This window comes from Mandrillus leucophaeus, unplaced genomic scaffold (assembly GCF_000951045.1).
Source record: "Mandrillus leucophaeus isolate KB7577 unplaced genomic scaffold, Mleu.le_1.0 Scaffold616, whole genome shotgun sequence".
NCBI lineage: Eukaryota > Metazoa > Chordata > Mammalia > Primates > Cercopithecidae > Mandrillus > Mandrillus leucophaeus.
This window is the reverse complement of record NW_012106653.1, coordinates 1,644,494-1,665,384: the sequence shown is the minus strand read 5'-3', so window position 1 is coordinate 1,665,384 and position 20,891 is coordinate 1,644,494. Positions and strand designations below refer to the sequence as shown.

Here is a 20,891-nt window from a genome sequence, read left to right as displayed (position 1 = left end):
GTCCAGATGTTCTCATTGTTCAATTCCCACCTATGAGTGAGAACATACGGTGTTTGGTTTTTTGTCCTTGCGATAGTTTGCTCAGAATGATGGTTTCCAGCTTCATCCATGTCCCTATGAAGGATATGAACTCATCCATTTTTATGGTTGCATAGTATTCCATGGTGCATACGTGCCACATTTTCTTAATCCAGTCTATCATTGATGGACATTTGGGTTGGTTCCAAGTCTTTGCTATTGTGAATAGTGTCGCAATAAACATACATGTGCATGTGTCTTTACAGCAGCATGATTTATAATCCTTTGGTTATATACCCAGTAATGGGATGGCTGGGTCAAATGGTATTTCTTGGGTTTTCTTTAAATTCAAACCCCTGTATGGCTTCCACAATCTCTGTGTGGCCTGTATTCAAAAATCTGCCATCTTATACCTCAAGTACCTTTTCAGTAATGGCATGAAACACTTTAAACTTTCCAAACAGTAACCCAGGAATTCAGACTAATTTTAATTTCATAGGACAAAAACAACCTAAAACAAAGGGAATGACCCCAGATCATCTATCAAGGTAAATTAAACAGTCATTTTACCCTTAGAAAACTCCAAATTACACCTGCCACAGAGCCTTGGGAATATACGGACAACCAATATCTCTTTATCTGTTTCAATTATTCCATTCTATGTCCAACACAAAAAGAAGCTCCTCCAATCTTTTTGTAGGAAGGGAGAGGGGAATCAAAAGTGAATAATAATCACAATCTTGGGACCTCTGGGAGGAGCAACAACTCTTGAAATTGGCAGGTCCTCAGCTCATTCCTCCCCCAGGCTCCTTCATGTCAACACTATTCAGCCGGACAATCAGGTCAAAAGCTTAGAAGTAAAGTTTTGACTCTTCTCTTTTCCTCACACCCCACCTACCCTTTGATCATAGGTCCAGTCTGCTTTCTCATCAAAATATACCCCAAACCTCACAGCTTCTCACTTCTCATCTATCACTCTGTTCCAGTCACCAACGTTGTGGCAAATAGAAGATGTACCTCCTCGTTCTTCTGCTGCAGGGGATGAAGCTGAACAAGGGCCTAGCTGTTAAGCCCTGCAATGCATCCATGCCATGCAGGGCAGGGGTGAGGGGACACTTTCAAAGGGCTTAACCCAACCAGTGACAATGCACCAGGAATACTAAGGTAGGCCTGCCTATTCCTGGGAGACCTGGGGCTCCTCTGATGGCCTTGCTGAAATGTTCTTAGACTGCACTCCCAACTAACTTAACCTTCCTTCCTTCCCTCTCTCCTTTTCCTTAACAAAATCCTGGTACAGTTAATCCTGCCTTGGTGGCTCTTCTAGGAAGACATGAACTAACACAGTCATCTTTCTTCTGAGCGAGGAAAACGTTGGTCTCCCTCCTTTCTCGTGCCCTCACCTCACCCTTCTCCCCATAAAGCACCTTCCATGCATCAAACAGTGACCTCTTAAAAACATAAATTAAGTCATGCCACAAACCTCCCTGACCCTCAACTCCAAGCCCTCCATTATCCTCCTATCACATTTCAGTGAACCCAAACTTATTCCTGTCCTTCACCAAGATCTCTGCTCAGATGCCCTCTCCTCCAAAAGAGACTCCCATCCATTCTTTTACTAAATTCTTTGATCAGCTTTTGTTTTCTTCTTAGTACTTTTAGTTGCCTGTTTATGTATACCAGCACTTAACACTTACCCATGTATTATCTGTCTCTCCCAAAGAATGAAAGCTCCATGAGGGCAGAGACCCTGTGTACCATTTCACTGCTATATTCCCACTGCCTAGAACATTGCTTGGCATATAGCAGGTGCTCAATAAATAATTGTTGAATGAATGAATCAGACCTTTTATGAACAATTAAATAAAGAAACCATATTTGTTACACAATATTTTTTCTCCTCCAGAAGCATTCCTGCTTCTATTTTCAATTTTCAAATATCACCAGACGTCAACTAGCATTTTACTTAATAACTTAACAAATGTAGGCTTTGTAGAAATGGCAGAGGCAGCAAAGATATTAAAAACACTTCATTTGCAATCCCTCTTGTTCTTAAAATTGAAATCATTAAAATATTGTTTTTCATTGATAAAGAGTAAATGGGCATCACTTTACAATATTTTGAAACCATCATAAACAATGCTGCAATTTTCAGTTCAGCCACACGCCTTGGAAAACCAGCCTCCCCTTTCTTTCATTCTCCCTACACCAAGATCCCTGAGGGCTTCCCTGGAAGAGTGAGTCACTATGTCCTCAAGGCTTGCAGGTGCTAGGGCTCCTTGAAAGAGAGGTGGAGATAGCAATCACCAACATCAGAGTGGCTCCATTTCTTCTTTATCCTCACCGTCTATTTTGTTATGACACGAATAATAGTTAGGGTGGGAACCTTTAACTCTTTTTTTTTTTTTTTTTTTCTTTGAGACAGAGTCTCACCCTGTCGCCCAGGCTGGAGTGCAGTGGCGCATCTCAGCTCACTGCAACCTCCACCTCCTGGGTTCAAGCGATTCTCCTGCCTCAGCCTCCCGAGTAGCTGGGATTACAGGTGCCCGCCACCACGCCCAGCTAATTTTTTGTATTTTTAGTAGAGACGGGGTTTCACCGTGTTAGCTAGGATGGTCTTGACCTCCTGACCCCGTGATCCACCCGCCTCGGCCTCCCAAAGTACTGGGATTACAGGCGTGAGCCACTGTGCCCGGCCAGGTTCATGTGAATTTTTAAGCCATTGTGGAGAAGAAAGTAGGAGTGGTGGCCACAGAGGTAAAGGACAGCTTGGAGTTAAAGACTTAGAAACTTCTTTATTTTACAAACCCTAAGCCCTGTTCATAGCCATTCCAGTATGTTGATTTTTTGTCTCTTTTATCATTTATAAAAGAGAGAGAAAAGAAAATGTAAAAATAAGAGAATATCGATTCCAGGGTGCTCTGTGCTTCCTATGCCTTCACTCAACCCCTTCAGCTCTCCTGATTCTTTCCTCTGCATTCAACACAGAGAATCAAACTATGGAAAACAAGATCCTTTACAGCTTCAACCTCTCGGCCCTTGCTTCTCCTGTGTATCTTTTGCAAGTTGAGGCTTGCAAGTTGAGGCTGCTTCTCAGATTCCAGATGTCACAAAGACCTGAAAACATATTTTCATTGTTGTTTCTTCCAAACCATTGGCTTTCTACTCTCCCACAAAATCTTTCTTTCTCTGGGGTTGATGACAGATCTTCAACATTTCCATGAATGACCCACATCCTGGACACTGCACATTTATCAAAAACTTTAGGATTTGGTGATGTCTCCCTATAAGCCCCAATATCACCCTGGGTTATATATCCACCGCTTTTCTCAGTCTGTCTAGGCCTCAACCCTGTCCTTCAGTCATCAAGCTCAAGACCACATCCTGGCCCCTTTTCCCCACTCCATGGTCTCAAGCCATAATCACATTGATCAATTCATTCATTTCCTTAGCAAACATTTACTGAGCATCTCCTATATGCTCGATACCATGAAGGCCACCAGGACTGTAACTGAATAATACAAAATATCTGTTCTCATAGGGCTATAGTTTGGCAGGAAGACAGAAACCAAGAATTAATCCTAAAAGTAGTGATGAAGGCTGAGAAACTAACAACAGAGGCATGTGGTGAAGGCCTCATTGAGTTTAAGTAAGGAACATCATTTCTGTCTGGAATTTTCCTTCCTTTGTTCTCATTTCATGTGTTATCCAACCTCATCAAGAGATGAAGAACACTTGACATCCCTATCTTTTCTCAAGGTATTAGCCCCTGCCTCTCCTTCTTTCTACATGTCTTGAATACATGAAAAATTATTTTAAACCATTCCTTTATTGATACTCTCAATTTTCTTAAGTTCATATTCTACCATGCTCTACCTAGCAAACCCTTGACCCTGGATCAAGCCCAGTGTCTTTTTACGTGGTCTGCTAAGCCCTTATAGAGAAAAATCACTCCATCATACAGGCCCATGTTCATTAGCTCCAGCCTTGTTGAACCTTCAGCTCTACTGTCCATCCCCTTCTCTTTCTAGGCAGCTTCAGACTTCCCCAGCATCTACTAAGTCAATTTCAGTCTTCTTCAACTCTTCAAGCTCATATGCCTATCACTACTCTCATTCTGAGTCACTTCAGAGGAAAAAGTAGAAGCCATCATTTGTTCATTCATGTTTTCTTTAATTCAAATACATGGCAAATATTAGGCAAATATGTGAGTGCCTAATATGTGGCAGGTACTGTTTTAGGTGTCAGGGATACAGAAGTGAACCAAACAAGACAGAATCCTCGCCAATACAAGCTTACGTTTTGGTAGGGTAAGAGTCCAACACTAAACATAATGCACAAGAGAATGACAGCATTTGCAAAAGGCTCATAATTATTGGCAGGAAAGAGTAGGGAGGAACCTGGCCTGGTAGAACAGAAGTAGAACAGGAGAGCTGCACTGAGTCGGGTGGTCACGGTGGGCCTCGATGAGAAGGCGAGATTTGAGCACAGACTTGAAGTCAGGGAGATAAAGGCAGGTATGCAGGGAAGGAACTGCCAGCGAAAAAGGCACTATGTGGGGAGCACGTCTACCACGTGGGAGGAAGAGCAGTAAGCAAGGGGGGCAGGCAACAAGGTCAGACAGTCTCTGAGGCAGACGATGACAGGGCTTGTGGGCTTTTTAAGGATTTGGTTTTTACCCATAGAGATGAATGGGAGCCGTTGAAGGGTCTGAACAGAATTGTATAGGAACTCCCTCAATGTACTGCCACCTTGTCCACTTCCAATTCATCTGCACCGCTTCATATTGCATCTTCCCCAATGTTTCAGGGGACAAATTATTCTTTTTCTAGCCTGATCCACTTCTGTTTTGGATTTGTGCTATTGCTGTCCCATCAGGGGCTTCCCTCTATCAATTATCCCCCTACTCGCCCGTACCTCTAATCTCTGCCTCTGTTGAGTTTGTGTCAGCAGTATGAAACCACCCTGACCTCCTAAATGCCATCCTTCTCTCTAATGAATTTCCTTTCCTTCCCTTATTTTTAGCACTATGTACTTGAAAGACATTTTTCTTTTCCTCATCTTCACTCCCCCACATTATTCATGAAATCATCCATTCATTCAATAAACTTTAGGAGCACATACTATCTGTGAAGGGCTATGCTGGAGACACAGAAGTTGGTCATGTGGTCCAACAGGGACAAGGATAAGTAAAGTTCACCCATCTACTGAAACTGCTACAGGCTAACCCATTGATGCTTGTAATTTTTTAATTTTAAATTTTGACACAATTTGAAACTTGCAGAAAAGTTTCAAGAACAGCACAAAACGTCCCAGATATCTTTCATCCAAATTCCCCAACATGTTATTAGTTTTATCCTTGATTTCTTCTGTGTGTCTGAAAATGCATACGCATATATGTCTCACATTCTGTTGGAGTTTTGTGTATAATATCTTTTTACTTATAAATATTTCTGGCTGGGTACGGTGGCTCACACCTGTAATCCTAGCACTTTGGGAGGCCAAAGCAAGTGGATCACGAGGTCAAGAGATTGAGAGCATCCTGGCCAACATGGTGAAACCCCGTCTCTACTAAAAATTCAAAAATTAGCTGGGCATGGTGGCGTGCACCTGTAGTCCCAGCTACTTGGGAGGCTGAAGCAGGAGAATCACTTGAATCCAGGAGGCAGAGGTTGCAGTGAACCAAGATCGCACCACTGTACTCCAGCCTGGGCAACAGAGCAAGACTGTCTCAAAACAAAACAAAATAAACAAACAAACAAACAAATAAAAAATATATATATAGACACACACAAATATATACACATATATATTTTTTTCTATGTGTATTTCTTAAAAACAGAGTTCTTTTACCACAATACAGTTATCAAAATCAGAAAAAAACAGTGATAGTGATGCAATACTATTTTCCATAGATATTTTCAAAAAAATATATCTTTGTAGCACATGATTTTTAACTTGGACTTTAAAAGTATTACTTTTTAAAAGTATAAATGCTTTATATATACATATATAATGTAAAAATTTTGAAACTAAGACAAAAGCAGAAGGAATAACATTCAAATTATATTCCACCATCCAGAGAGAACCACTATCAATTTTTAGACCTATATACACAGAACCACATATGTACACACAGATGCCTTTTTAAGAAAGCAAAACTGTGATTATACTGAAAATATGACTCTTTCATAACTTGCTTTTTCTGTTAATATAGTTAACATTTTCTCAAGACATGTTTTACAAATAATTTTCAAGAGCTGTGTACAAATCCACATTGTTGACAGTGCTTCCTTAAAATTCTTACCTGTGTTTGCTTCCAGTTCAACACTCTTGCTTTTTGTTTGTTTGTTTGTTTGTTTTTGTTTTAAGACAAAGTCTCACTCTGCCGCCCAGGCTGAAGTGCAGTGGTGCAGTCATAGCTCACTGTAACCTTGAACTCCTGGGCTCAAGTGATCTTCCAGTCTCAGCCTCCTTAGTAGCTAGGACCACAGGCACATGCCACCATGCCCAGATAATTTTTAAAAAATTATTTTTGTAGAGATAGGTCTCCTTATGTTGTCCAGGCTGGCCTCCAACTCCTGGGCTCAAATGATTCTCCTGCCTCTGCATCCCAAAGTGCTAGGATTACACGTGTGAACCACCATGCCTGGCCAAAACTGTTGCTTTATTCCGAATTACCTATTTTCATTTGATTTTCTGCCCCTGTCATATATATTAGCTTTCCATGAGTTCTGTCTTCAACCTTGTTTACCCCACTAGTTTTAACTCCCTGTACACTTTCAAATTTCCCACGCCAAATCTCCCCTGAGCTCCAAACCCTAATATACTTGGCATCTGTAGGTAGATGTTGCCTCATAGTCAACATGCCCAAAACTAAGTTTCCTGTCTTCTTTTGTCAACCATGCTCCTCTTGCATTTCCTGGCTCTTAACTTCTTTCTCTGCCTCACTTACCCCTATACCCATGGTCACTGACCACTATAAATTCTGCTTCATAAATGAAATGCACCAAATCCATCACCTTCCCATACCCATTGCCAGTGCTTTATTTAAGGTCTTCAATATTTCTTGCTCAAATTAATACAAAAAAATCTCTAACTGATTTCTCCACTTCAGCTCACCTGCCTCCAATTCATCCTGCCATGGTGGCCATAATTCTGCTATGAATATGATCATGCAACCCCCTTCCTTTGATGCTTCCCATTGCACACAGGAGAAAACACAAATTCCATGAAGTTCACACAAGTCTCTTTAGACTATAGCCCCTGTCTCCCTCTGCAACATGCCCTTGCTCTCACACTGTACATACACCAGGAACCCTGAACCATTAACAGTTCCCCAAAGATCCACACCCTCTGCGCTGCTGTCTCCTTTCGTGGACTGTCCATTTGTCCAGCTTCTCCCTCCCAGTGCTTTTCTCCTACTCATTTCTTAAGACTGAGTACCTACTCCAAGACACCTTCCCTGATCACCCCACCCCAAGCTGGTCTCCACTAGGTCCCTTCCTGGGTGTTCTTTGGGCTCTCTGAGCTTCCCTCTGCATTATCAAACTGTACTGTGATGGTCTGTTCGTTTGCTCATCCCACTAAGCCCTGCACCAGGACCATTTTCATACACCTATGAAGTTAGCATGGTACCAACCACATAGCCGGGCAAAAGTCAAATCCTAATAAATGTTTTAGGAAAGACCAAATGGATATTGCACCCTTTGTTATTTTTTATTGCTTTTACCTGGTATCATTAGTATCGAAGTTGTGTGTTTGCATTTCATTTTGTATTTACAATTTCTTTTTGTTGTGGTATGTATTAAACAAATGATCCAGAGAGCTTGATTAAATCAATCACAACTTTATGAAATTGTAGCATTTCCAATAGAGAGGTGCTAAAATTATAGCAGGCAATATAAAAAAAGTCAAAATTCTAAGAATTATCTCCGATATAAATAATTTTTAAATGAAATACTCCAAGCTGGGCTGGGTGACTTGGCAAATATATAATCACATTCTCACAACCACCTTATGATCACAGTCACTTTCTTGTCAGTCATTTCATTATGACACTTGTGAAACTTGGATATTTTGTTTATTGGAGGCAGGTTTTATTAATGTGAAGGATATTAAAAACTAACTGAAGAACTTAATGTTGCTTTACAGGGTCTATTTAATTTAGATCTATAGTTGATATGACAGTTACTTCACAAGATGGCTTAGCAAGTCTGCTTAGAAGTGTAAAACACCAAATTTTGCCTAACCAAATTCGAAGACCTGAAAAAATAATACATCTAAGAGAGAATGGGGGAGGAGTCACCAGCATAGTAAATATAATTAGAAGAAAGGAGAAGAACAAAACTCTTTTTACCCCATTTATTGAATACCAACATTTCAGCAACCACTCCTTCATAATGAATGAAACCAGAATTGATAATATGTGACTCTGAGCAAAGTTATTTTATATGTATATATACATAAGTACATATATACCCACACATATACACATATACATGCATACATATAGATACACAGGGATATTACATGAGTAAACTAGAAAAAATAATGCTTGGTGTTGATGTGAAAATCTGATATTCATTCCTTACCTGAACCTGAGAAATTGTCTAAAGACCCGTCTGCTGTCGTTGAAGCTGTTTCACTGCTGCTCATTGGCTCTGTTTTAACTACAAAAATAAACAACATACACCGATATTGAATTAATAGTTATTCATAAAGACATGGAAGAGAAGATATAACATTCAGAGTAATGACAAGAAAATCATTTCAAGAAACATTTTCCCTAACTGAACATAAATCATAAGCATAAATAGACTCCTTTTAAAAAATATTCATATATTAATTTATTTCCCCTTAGGAAACAACCTATCGTCACAAGTTACCCTTTAAAAGCAGCACTTTAAAAGTAATTAAATTCATCATTGCTTTACATATTTACTGAATTACTTATTGATAAATAAATTATCTCTCAAAATCTACATGATGTGATATAAAATCATTCCTGGGGTTGTGGAAAAATCCGTTATTTAGTCAGAGTCAAAAGGATAGAACAGAAAGATGTGGGGAAGTAGGAAGTGAGTGGGTGTTGACACCAGCAGGCCTTCCTGATGCTCAAGGGCAGGGTCCTCCCTACCACACACACACACCTTCTGGGTTCTCCAGCATGGCTAAAAAACCGAGGGCTCGATTTAATGCACCATCGTTACCACCCAGCCATATCTGCCAATTCATCGATATTTTATGTATGCTTCGTACCAAAAACATTCTGAATCTAAATGAAGCAGAAACAAAGTTTTCTATTTCAAAACAGTATTGATAGCAGTTTGTGAAATACATACACGATCTTCGGTCAAGTCCCTTTGTGCTGTGAGATAACTTTTAGATTTATGCTATAGATTCTCTAAAGCAATCCACTCCCCTGATATGGTGACAGTTTTATTGTGCCCCTATCAAACAGACAAGCCAACAACTTCAGCACATCTGCTTTTGTTCTCTCTAGTTTTACACTTTTTTTTTTTTTTAAATGAAGAAGTAGCATTGTTGTTTTCCGTAGAAACTGCTGGTGAAGTGTCATCATCAGAATTTGCCTATCCTGCTCTGTGGAAGGTATTCTTTTCTTAGTAACAGATTTTCAGAAAGAATGCAGTAATATTTTAAGGGATACCTAAAAATCATTTACATGCTTCCTAAAACAAAGGCTCCCACAAGAGAGTATCTGGGGAGTCCTCTCTTATAAAGCAAATACATTTTGAAGTAGGAAAAGATGATGGAGAAAATGCAGCTTTTCCTTCTCTCAACATCACCAATCTGTTACAACCACCAGGGAAAAGACAAATTCACACAACCCCTGGATCTTCAGATATTCTCCTAATGCATAATGAGTAGTTTAAAAATAAGCATTATAAATAGATGCATCAGATAGTCACTTTTTAAAAAAATAATTATTCAGATGACTTCTAAACAAGCTTCAGAAAACAATAGTGAGACTAATGGAAATCACTCTGCTGGATAGTTTTAATGTAGACCAAAAAATGGTGTAACTGAAGTTGTAACTGAAGTTTTCACTTTTCTGCCAGTTGTTTTGGGTTTAGAAGTCTTTGTTGATGCTAAAAAATTCTGACATAAGCCTGTATTTCCCTTCTCTCTCCATGCCACCAGACAACCGAATGATTTGGCTTTTCATCACCATTACACTGCCATCGTTTCGGGAAAGGCAGTATTCCATTGCTAGCGCACAGTTTCTAAGTTTCTTACTCAGCTGTCCACATCATACCTTACCTCCTTAAAAAACAAAAACAAACAAACAAAAAACTTCATATAATGCCCCATACACATAAAGCAATCGTTCTATTTCACTCTCTGCCAGACAGATCACCACTAAGATTCTGAACTCAGAATCAAATACAACATACTAAGCAAAAGATTAGAATTAGGTGTCATGGAAACAGGTCCTGTAAAGTGCCTACTATGTGTTAGTTATTTATAGACATTATATAATTCATCCTTTTAAACAACTCTACAAATAGGTCTCAGAATAGACAAACTCCCTAGGCAATATTGCCTTCTTGTTTCCCATGCACACATTAAAACCAAAGGGGTTAGGAAGTCACCCAAAGACCCACAGTAAGGGGCAGAAATAACATTTAATTTGGGATGTTTTTGACTCCAAGGCCCTTGACTAAAGCTTGAAGAAACGGTAATAAGTGGGACTTTCCAATAGTACAAGCTACTCCACAACAAGCCTGCTGGGGCACAGTGCCACATCGGGTAGAGTGGAAAGCGAAGTCCCTCCCCTCCTACGGTCTTAGGGCTCCCAGCCTAGTGAAGTTGCTGGAAGTTCTCACATAGAAGTTTCATGCCCAGCTGTCAGGAAAAGATGTGAAGAAAAAAATTGTTCCACTCCGTGAGATGTCAATCAAGATTACTTCTAAGTCTTTGTCAAATCTAAGGTCTATGACTTAACAGATTCTGTAGATGCAACTACTTTGTGAAAGCTTGACTACACCAAAACCACTCCTATTTTGGTACCCCTAAAATCGACACCAGCTATTCTCCATATGATTAGCTTAATTGAATGTAGCCTTCACTCCCAAGAGGCACATTCAATTATACTTGAAATCCATTAAAACTAGGCAAAAAGATTAGAAAGGAAAGGAAGAGGATACTTTTCTTTTAGGCCCCAATAACACTGCTTTTCACCATTGTTCAAACATACCCATCTATACACTAAGGAATAAAGACTCCCTTTTCCCAATGAACCCAGTTTTTTAAAAAGGTTCACTGTTGAAGGAAGAGGATGTACATAAAATAACCACCAGGATATTCATGATTTTATCAGATACTGTAATTGAATACTTTGATCACCAGGGATCTGATGCTAAAGACTGGTGATTTATTGTAATGTAAAATAGTTTCTGAATGAAAGCCAAAGACACAAAAACTACTTCTGGCTTTATTGTAGCCAAACATATACCCACCAGAGAGTTAAAAAGACAAGAATAACCTCTGGCCACCAAAATGTTATCCATACCATTCCCACTAGCACTACCACATTTATAACTATGCTGTAGATGATGTGATAGAGAGTCTCTCCAATGCTTTGAATTTAAAAACAGACACTGAGTTTTCTTGGTCTTAGAGGTTTAAGGTACTGTAACATCTAAGAACAACTATCCTATCTAAGCCACCCATCTAAAAAGGAAAAACTATGAATGATCTGTTCACCTCTAAATAACTGGGATTAGTTTCTCTCCACCATACTATTCATTATATGACTCCAGTCTATTAGAAAAATAGTAACTTCTGTTTTCTTTTGCCACCACACGAGTCTCTTTTTCTACCATTCTAAGCTCCCAATCTTCCATCTGATCCTCAAAAATATATTCACCCTTTAAAAATATTCAAAAATTCCTTTTTATCCCTTAAATCTCCCTGTTCCTCCAACTCCTTCACTCAGCCATGCACTCTAGGCCTGAGCAATGCTGGGCAACTTGCTACGTCTAGATATGAAATGATCTTCCCTCCATAAATGCCTTTGAGTTTTGGTTTTGAAGTCAGAGAATCCAGTTACCTGCTATAAGACTTTCTAAAAGTGATTTACTCTCCTTGATCTTAATTATCTCCATATAAAATTATATCTATATTACAGGAATGAAATAATAATTCATAAAAATGTACATAAAGTACCTGGTATAAAGTAGGAGCTAAAACTATATTCAACATCACCATTAAAAGTAGCAGTAGCAATATTCTCTGTTGGGCTGAATGGCTTCGTCCTTTCTCCTGGGGAGTAATACCAGGAATTATACATAACAGTCAAAATCACCCGCTTTGGAACTATCAATTGAATTTCAATTTAGCTTTGCATCTAACAGCATGAATCTGGAAGTTAGTCAACTTCTGTATGCCTCGGCTTCCTCATCTGTAAGTGTGGGTGAATACTCAGGTGAGAATTAAAAAAGATAAATGCTTCTAAATTATTTCACACTGTGCTAGGCCCAGGGCCTATGCTTTTATAGTCACTCTACCACTATAGTGTCTCTTTATGACAAATCAAAGTTTTTCTTAAGATACAGATAACTGGGTCCAAATGTATCATGAACTTCACATTAAAGCTAAGCTTTCTCTTTAAAATAAAGAAGAATCCAAAGTGAAGGGATGTGTCTAAATCAGCCATGAGACCACGCTTCAAGAGAGCCAAAATTAAATCAAAGTAACTTGGAAATAAGATGGCAGGACCAAATTGTGATTATATGAAGAAAACTTATGCTTTGATCATTAAAAGGCAGTGTATACTTTCTGAAGAAACAGGCTAACAGAATGGTTTACATGGCAATTGTGATCAATAATTCCAGAAGAAAATGTAGCCATCTTTTCTGGCATTCTTGAGGGGAAGCTGGCCCATAAAATGAGAAAACCATCTTCCTTCATCATAAATTTCAGTGTGGATCTATCTATCAGACCATTGGAGCTTGGTGACATTAGCTATCAAGATCATGCCACTAACCCATCATATCATGATTCCATGCTCATCCAGCAACGTCTGGTTATACTTTGAAGGTTCCAGTCATGCAGAAGACTTCTGCATCTGCAGAAGATGACAGACCACTCAGAAGAAACAAATATTCTGTCCATTTGATTAGTTATATTTTTCACCATAAATTATGTGGGCTGTTTTAATAAACCAAGTTCACCCACAAAGGACAGTACCGCCTGCTGGACTAAGGAGCCAGCCTGTGTGTTACAAATAATTCATGTCGCAATGTGCAGGGAAGGCAGCAGCCTGGGTGACCTGCAGGCCCTCCCCAGCAGTACCTAAGCTCATATCACAACTTTTCTCAAACTGTTAGAGTAAGCACAGCTTGTCTTTGCTTGGCACAAACTCAATCTTTTAGTTTTGTTTCCTACCATATTATGCAGGGACTTTAAAAACTCAGTTTACCATCCCTCTCCCACTCTTTATGATTCCTTCATCTCTTCTACTTCAAAAAGAGTTACCTTCATTCCATATTGGTTATTAAAATGTTCAGTTGCACCCATACCTGGAATTGCATTACCTCCATGAAATATCACCTTTCACCTCATTCACTCACTTACTTGCTATTACTCCTCATCAGAGTATCCCATCTTTCCAAATCCCTATCTATTCTCCCACTCCTGCTTCACAGCCTCCCTTGCCTAGCCTGAAACCCAGAGCCAGTCATGTCTAGTTCCCATCCAAGGTTGATGTGTGGTCTCATTTCTCCTAGCATCTTTTTTGCCAATTTTTAATCTCAGGATGGGCAATCTCTCATTGTTCACTGTTCTGCTGCTGTTCCAGATGGATGAGTATGGCAGAACAGGTGCCAGCATGCTGGCAGTCCACTTAATTGTATTCTGTCTTTATTCTTTTGAGTCACCCTGTTGCTTGCCAGACCCCCTTTTTCATCTCTTGACAACTGTCTGAAACAGTTTCCACTGAGTTTTTTCCATGTTCCTTAAGCTCCTGAGACATACCTCATCCCTCACAATCTTTAGCCCTTCCCCACCAACTATTTCCCTTTCACACCAACTATTTTCTAAAGAATGTTGATGCTGCATTAAATCCTTCATTTTCCTGCAACATTTCCCAGTTTTCCATGAATAATTAATTTCAATGAAGGTTTTCTTTCCTTGAGCAGTGTTTAACCTGTTTTACCAATAAGACTTTCCCAACTGCCCAGTTCAAACTCTTCTTAATCCTAACTTTCCTCAATTGTATAGAATAAGCCTTATTCCTTGACACTTTTTAAAAAAATGATTGTTCAATATAACATAGCAATAGTTCTCCTCTCCCCACTGTATTTCTTTTTCTCTAGGTTTTCTTCCTTTGTCTACTCTGTGGTTCTATAATTTCACCTCCTTCTTGTCCGCATTTTCTCTCACAATCATTTCTGTCCTGGCCAAACTCTATAATTTCCACTACTCTAATCTTTTACAAGCATCTTCTTTCTAATTTCACAGCCACTGTCCTAATTACCTTCTGCCTCTTCTCTTATGAAAGTTAGCAAATTGGACTTTCAGCATCTATTCTCCCTGCTTTGGAAACAAATATTCATCTTTTCATAATTTAGATGTGCATAAGTCACTCCTGGCTCTGGGGTCTTCAGCAGGTTCTCCACTTCCTTCTGAATTAAGTTCCCAATCTCTAATCATGTATTTAAGGCCCCCTATACGCTGACACAGAACTTTTCTTATTTTCTTTGCTTTATTTTTCATTTCATTTCTTTCATACACTTTATATTTGCATAACAAAGAATAATTTGCAGGAATGCAAGAGTACTGAAAAAATACAAAATCTCATCTAATTGTCCCAACTTTCCTGTGTGGCACTAATATCCCCATTTACAGATAAAGAACCACATATCCATATACTGGACATCATTTAAACCAACTGGCCTCCTAAGATGTTTAATGCTTCCTCAAATCTACAGCTTTGTAGTACCCTTCCCTCTGACACTGAATATTCTATGGATTTTACACATGACTCAATCCCACAGTTTCTTCAAGGTTCAACTAAAATCCCACCTGTTTCCTTAAGTCTTCTCTGATCTAGTACTCAGGGGTGGTTTCTCATTCCTTGAACTATGTCTGTGTTTGTGCCTCCTTTAGAATATATGTCCTATTCTATCTCATTTCATATTGGAAAGTCTTATCCATTTCAATATATGATAAACTGCTTCATGACATAAAAAGATCCTCTAAGACCAAAAACACTAGGCCACATTTTTTTTATTTACATGACTGTATCTCTACAGGACTTAGCCCAAGGTTTGGCTTGCAGTTGGAAATCAATATTTACTGAGGGAATGAATAAAGATAAACTGACTTAAAAAACAGTTTACAAGTGACTTCATACTACTAGGGACATTGCACAGGACAAATAAAAACACTGTTTATGCTAAAATCAAGATGACAGTTTATTCCTTCCAAATCATCACTCAGTCTGCTGATAAGCAGGTTTTGCAAAGCATCTAATTTACAGAACATGTGTCAGTTATGTTATTTTGAAAAGGGTACTATTTGGAGAAGACACATTAGCATAAACTATCAATTACTGAAATTTTTGTAGGTTTAGAGAGGATCCCACCTGAATCAGTAAAAAGAAAGGTAAATAAATTATCATCCATTTGTAATAATTCATGGGACATAACCCACAAAAGCAAATGTTGGGTATTGCTGCAAATAAGCCTCAAAAGAACCCTTTATAGAGCAACACAATTATGCTGTAGAGGATCACAAAAGCACAAACATGCAACGTTCTGTTACGGGTTAGATTCAACGACAGTATCGCTCACAGATTTAATGAGTCTCTTTCTCAAACCATGAGGCAGAAATAGAAATGTGTTTTTAGAAACTGTGTCAAATGATTTAAAAAGGGGCAGCGAGGGAGATGTGAAGAGAATAAAATTGTTGCATAAAATATGAAAGTGGAAAAAAGCAGCATTGCTAAATTTATACATTTGACATCTCTAAATGCATGATTAATTCAATATTACAAGTAGTCATTTGATTATCTCTGCTTCACCTAAAAGTGCATATATCCATGAACTAAATGTGTTTTCTTTAGTTAATTCCCATTTAGGAAACAAGACATTCTTTTGTGTTTGCATTGGCTATATAGCATATGATCATTCTCTCTCCAAAGAGTAAAGTTGAGGCCATCTTTATCTTAAAGGAGGGCAGGAAAAAACGATAGCTGTTCAATGGTACACCTGGTACAATCTTACAAAAGCCAAATAAACACATCCAGACTAAACTTGAATTTAAGGGTATACACGGCCAAAAAGAAACATTGGTCCATTTCAAAACTTGCTATTCATGGAAAGTACAGCATATATTAATAGCAGCATGTGCAATTACTTATGAGGTGGTCTAGATTAATTGACTTTTTTTTGGTAAAAGAAATAATATATGGTAAATCATAACTGCTCCTTTGTAATGTCTTTTACAACTCCATGTTCCTTTTTGTTTTGCAATTCATTCTTCTACACTAGCTCAGTTTCCTAACACACACAATCTGAGAAGATTACATGAGCCTCTATACTAATGCTCATCTGTCCCCCAATCCAGTCTATCCTTGCAACTGCTGCCAGATTAACACCTAAAACACTTCCACCATATCAGCCCCTTGCTCAAAATATTCAGTGGCTTCTCTACCGACTCCAGGATGAAATCCAAATTCCTTAACTTACTATTCAGGGTCCTCCACAGTTTGGCTCCAACTGATCCTTCCAACCTTATCTACTATCAATTCCTTCTTCAGCTAAACTGGTCTCCTAACAGTCTCCCAAACTATCCTACCTTTGTTTGTATTGTTTCCTCATTTAGAATGCATTCCATCTCTTCTCCACCTATTCAAGTTCTACCCATTTCCCAATACTCAGCTCAGATTCCATCTCCTCCTTGAAGCCTGGCCAGACCTTAGCAAGCTGAAGAGCTCTTTCTTCTGTACTCTGAGAGCACTTTTGTTCGGATCTGCGGCTTCTAACCTTCTTGAGAATGAAGCCCTCTAACACCAAAATATTTCAGAACCCAAAGTGTATGACAAAAACCTACTGTGAATTTGTAGAGAAAAAAAATGTGTATTTTAATAAACATAACAGAATGTCCATATGTGAAAGAGTTAAATATATATGTGGCCTGTTAATTTCCTCACCCTACAGACAAACCTTTTGAATTTGCGAACCTTTGGTACTTGTTCTCCAACTACTGAGGAAGAGTAAGCCACAGACTGAAAATCCTAGTCTCCATAATTTATTTAGCATATTACCTTTTAGATTTTGCTAAATGTTTAAAAAGTCTTATGTTCCTTTACCAGCCTGTGAGCTCCTTAAGACAGGTGTCATGGTCAACATAAAATAGACAAATATCTAAATTAAATATTTTGTTTGTTTGAAAATCACAGAATTGCAATTCAGTACATATACACAGAGCGGAATGGTCTTCAGTATGTCCTAAGAACAAAGAGAAGGTTGGAGGTTTTTATTAGAAAGAGAAATGTTACATTTTGTTTTGAAAAGCTCATTGGCACTAGAGAAGCTTTGGGAGGCTGCCAAGCTCTGACTGGTGACTGGTGGCTGTAGGTAAAATTAGTCTTGGAGTCATGGCAGGTTGTTTCACTAGTTACTAGGTAAACTGGTTTGAAGGGTACAGCAGGCCATTTCAGCAGCTGGGCTTGAAGAAAATTCAGCTCTTGGAGCTGGTGCTTTATTCCCCAAGTGCTTTACCCCCCTGCTCTTTCAACTGATTTAGTTGGAGCTATGGTTTGAATATTTACTTCCTCCAAAACTCATTTTGAAACTTAATCCCCAATGTGTCAGTATTGAAAGGTGGGAACTTTAAAAGGTAATTGGATCACAAGCACTCCACCCTCATGAAAGTATTAATCCATTCATGGACTAATGGGTTCATGAATTAATGGTTTATCACGAGAGGGAAACTGGTGGCTTTATGAGAAGAGGAAGAGGAACCTGAGCTAGCATGTTAGCATGCTCTGTGCCCTCCCCATGTGACACTCTGTGACACCTTGGAACTCTATATACAGAGAGTCCTCACTAGCAAGAAGGCCCTCACCAGACGCAGGCCCTTGACCTTGGACTTAGCCTTCATAACTGTAAGAAATAAATTTCTTTTCTTTATAAATTACCTTGTTTCGAGTATTCTATTATAAGCAACAGAAAACAAAATAGTACAATTGGATATAACTAAAATGACCCAATTGGCATAAATCATCTTTCACACAAAAGCAGTACCATACACCTCTTTATATTTCTTCTAGAATCTGGCAGAGTTTATTTGTATACAGTAAAAAATAAATAAATACTAGATTCCATTTTTCTCCAATATTATGCTAGAAAATTTATCATACAGACAGGAAAGTTGGAAGAATTACACAGTGAACACCTATAGATGTATCACCTGGACTCTACAATTAGCATGTTACTATATTTACTTTTCTATATCTATCCTTCAAAAAACTATCTTATTTTTAATATATTTTAAAGGAAGTTGCAGATATAATACACTTCCCCTAAACACTTCAGCATTCATATCATTAACTACAGTTCATATTTTTGACTTTTTAAAGTAAAATTTTTATATCATCAAACGCTCAAATCTTAAATGTGCCATTCAATGACTTTCAACAGATACATATTATATTTAGAAAGCAAAGTGAGATCAAAACATTTTTAGCTTATTATAATAATGGAAGCATGGCACAACAGTATGAAAAGATTGTACCAATAAAAAATACAGACAGCAATACAACATTCTCAATTTATGGCACAGGCAATATTAAGGTAGACTTTTAGAATGGATGAGTAATAATTTTAAATGTAGTTTATATTTATTGAGCACCTACTATATGCCATGCATTTTGCTAAGCACTTTACAAGCAATAGGTTGTTTGCTCCTCATGGCAACTTTATGAGATACTTATTATTATTGTGTAATTTCATAGATGAGGAAACTGCAGCTTAAAGATGTTAAATAGTCTATGATCACACAGTTTCATGTTTCTTTAATTGCCGTATCTTTTGTAAATCAGCCAAAAAGCCCAGTGTTTTCTGAATATGGTTTTATCATCCTTAATCATTCCTTTGATATAGATCTGGACAATCAGTGAATGGTACAGCAATAAGAAGGTCCAAGAATACCAGGGCACTGAATAAAAGTGTATCAGTGTATGTTGCAAATTAGCGGGTGGTAAAATAAATCAGTGCATGAAGATTGGAAGCAGATGAGCTGGCTCAGACTCACAACCTCAACCATATCAATGTGGGAAAATGGCTTACTTGCCTAAAAGGTAATCAATCTACTAAATATACATCTCAGATCATGTTTCTTCCCATCCTTCACCAACTCACAGGAGCACCCAGACATAAACCCTACCCACATTGAGTATTAATTGAACAAGTAATTACTAAGTACCTCAAGTACTGCAAATACCTGCAAAGGCCGTGCTTGATATGCAGGATCCCAAAGGAGGAGAATATATCATTTCCTCACCTGGAGACATTACAGTAGCCAGTCCCAGAAGATATGCTTCTTTTTAAAAATATAACATTATTTAATAATAGCTGCTATGTATTGAGCATGTAGTAGATACCAGTAACTACACTTAGTATTTTGGATAGATTAACTGTCATGCACCTGTGATGAAGGGGCAATGCCATTCTACAGCAAAGAAGGCAGAGGCTCAGAAGTAATAGATAATAATAGCCAGTGGACATTGAGCATTTTCTAGGAGCCAGACTCTGTTCTAAGCACTTTACCAACTCATCTAACAGTTGTAGCAACACTACAGGCAAGCAGTATCATCACCTTCATTTTATGGACCAGGAAGCAGAGGCATAGAGCAGTTAAGTAAGTATTCGTCATCACACTTCGTAATTAATAAGTGGCAGAGCTTCAAACAGACGCAGGCAGCCTTCAGTACTCTTTCTATGCTCCCTGCTCTGTCCTCAACAGGCATATGTTAGTTGCCGTGAATAAAAAGCAGAATTGTGATTGTGATTTTTTAGTTCAGGTAAGTCTGACTACAAAACTTCTCTCACAAGCATGCAATTCTTCCTATATTTCTAATATTACTCATTTTCCACGTTACTCTCTTTAAGGCAAGTATCAGATATGTTCAGAAAAAGATAACAATATATAAATAAGCACATGATTTCAGATAAAATGCCTTCATTTCTTCTCACCTACGGTCCCTTCTTAATGCCCACTACCTCTTGAATACAGTTTCAAAATACTACCTAAGTGCATTTCTAAAACACAAACCCAATCATACCACTTTCTGACTCACAAGCCTTCAGCTCCCACAGCTCCTGTACAGTTGAATCCAAATTCTTGAACTTCGTATCTTGAGCCCTTCATCATCATCTTTGGCATCTAAGCCCCATCTCTGTGCATGCTTCTCATCTTACACACACACACACACACACACACACACGCACGCACACACACATGCACGCGTGCGCACGTGTGCACACACACACACTCTTCTGCCATTCGGAATGTCTTTGTCACAGCTATAAAGCTCAAGCTCTCTCTTTCTTCCTGGCATGGCACTCAGTATTCTCCTACCTCTCCTTCAGGACTCAGGTTAAGCATCACCAGTGTGCGTCCCCACAATCCACAATCACTTCAGTGAGGTTTAGATGTCCTCCTCCTCTGCAGAATATAGTCCTTATCTTAAAGTATGGTGGTAAATCACATTAAATAGCCAACTTCTCCTTGGCTAGAATGGAGTTTGGTATATTTCTAGATAGAATCACTTAATAAATATTTCTCAAACTCACAATGTAATTGTGGATATACAGTACAGATATACTACATATATACACACA

The 20,891-nt window shown here is 38.5% G+C and overlaps 1 protein-coding gene across 7 annotated transcripts in view; it reads right to left on the bottom strand.

Annotated features, from left to right (window-relative positions):
* The window catches only part of EYA1 (EYA transcriptional coactivator and phosphatase 1), a 346,385-nt gene that overhangs the window by 129,342 nt on the left and 196,152 nt on the right, over nucleotides 1-20,891 (bottom strand). For 6 of the 7 annotated variants that reach the window (XM_012000091.1, XM_012000093.1, XM_012000094.1 and 3 more), the window contains one exon: nucleotides 8,610-8,687. The exons of the other annotated variant lie outside the window; for it this stretch is intronic. In XM_012000091.1, the coding sequence (XP_011855481.1) occupies nucleotides 8,610-8,687 (78 nt within the window). The remainder of the gene's footprint in view (nucleotides 1-8,609; nucleotides 8,688-20,891) is intronic. 7 annotated transcript variants of the gene reach the window in all.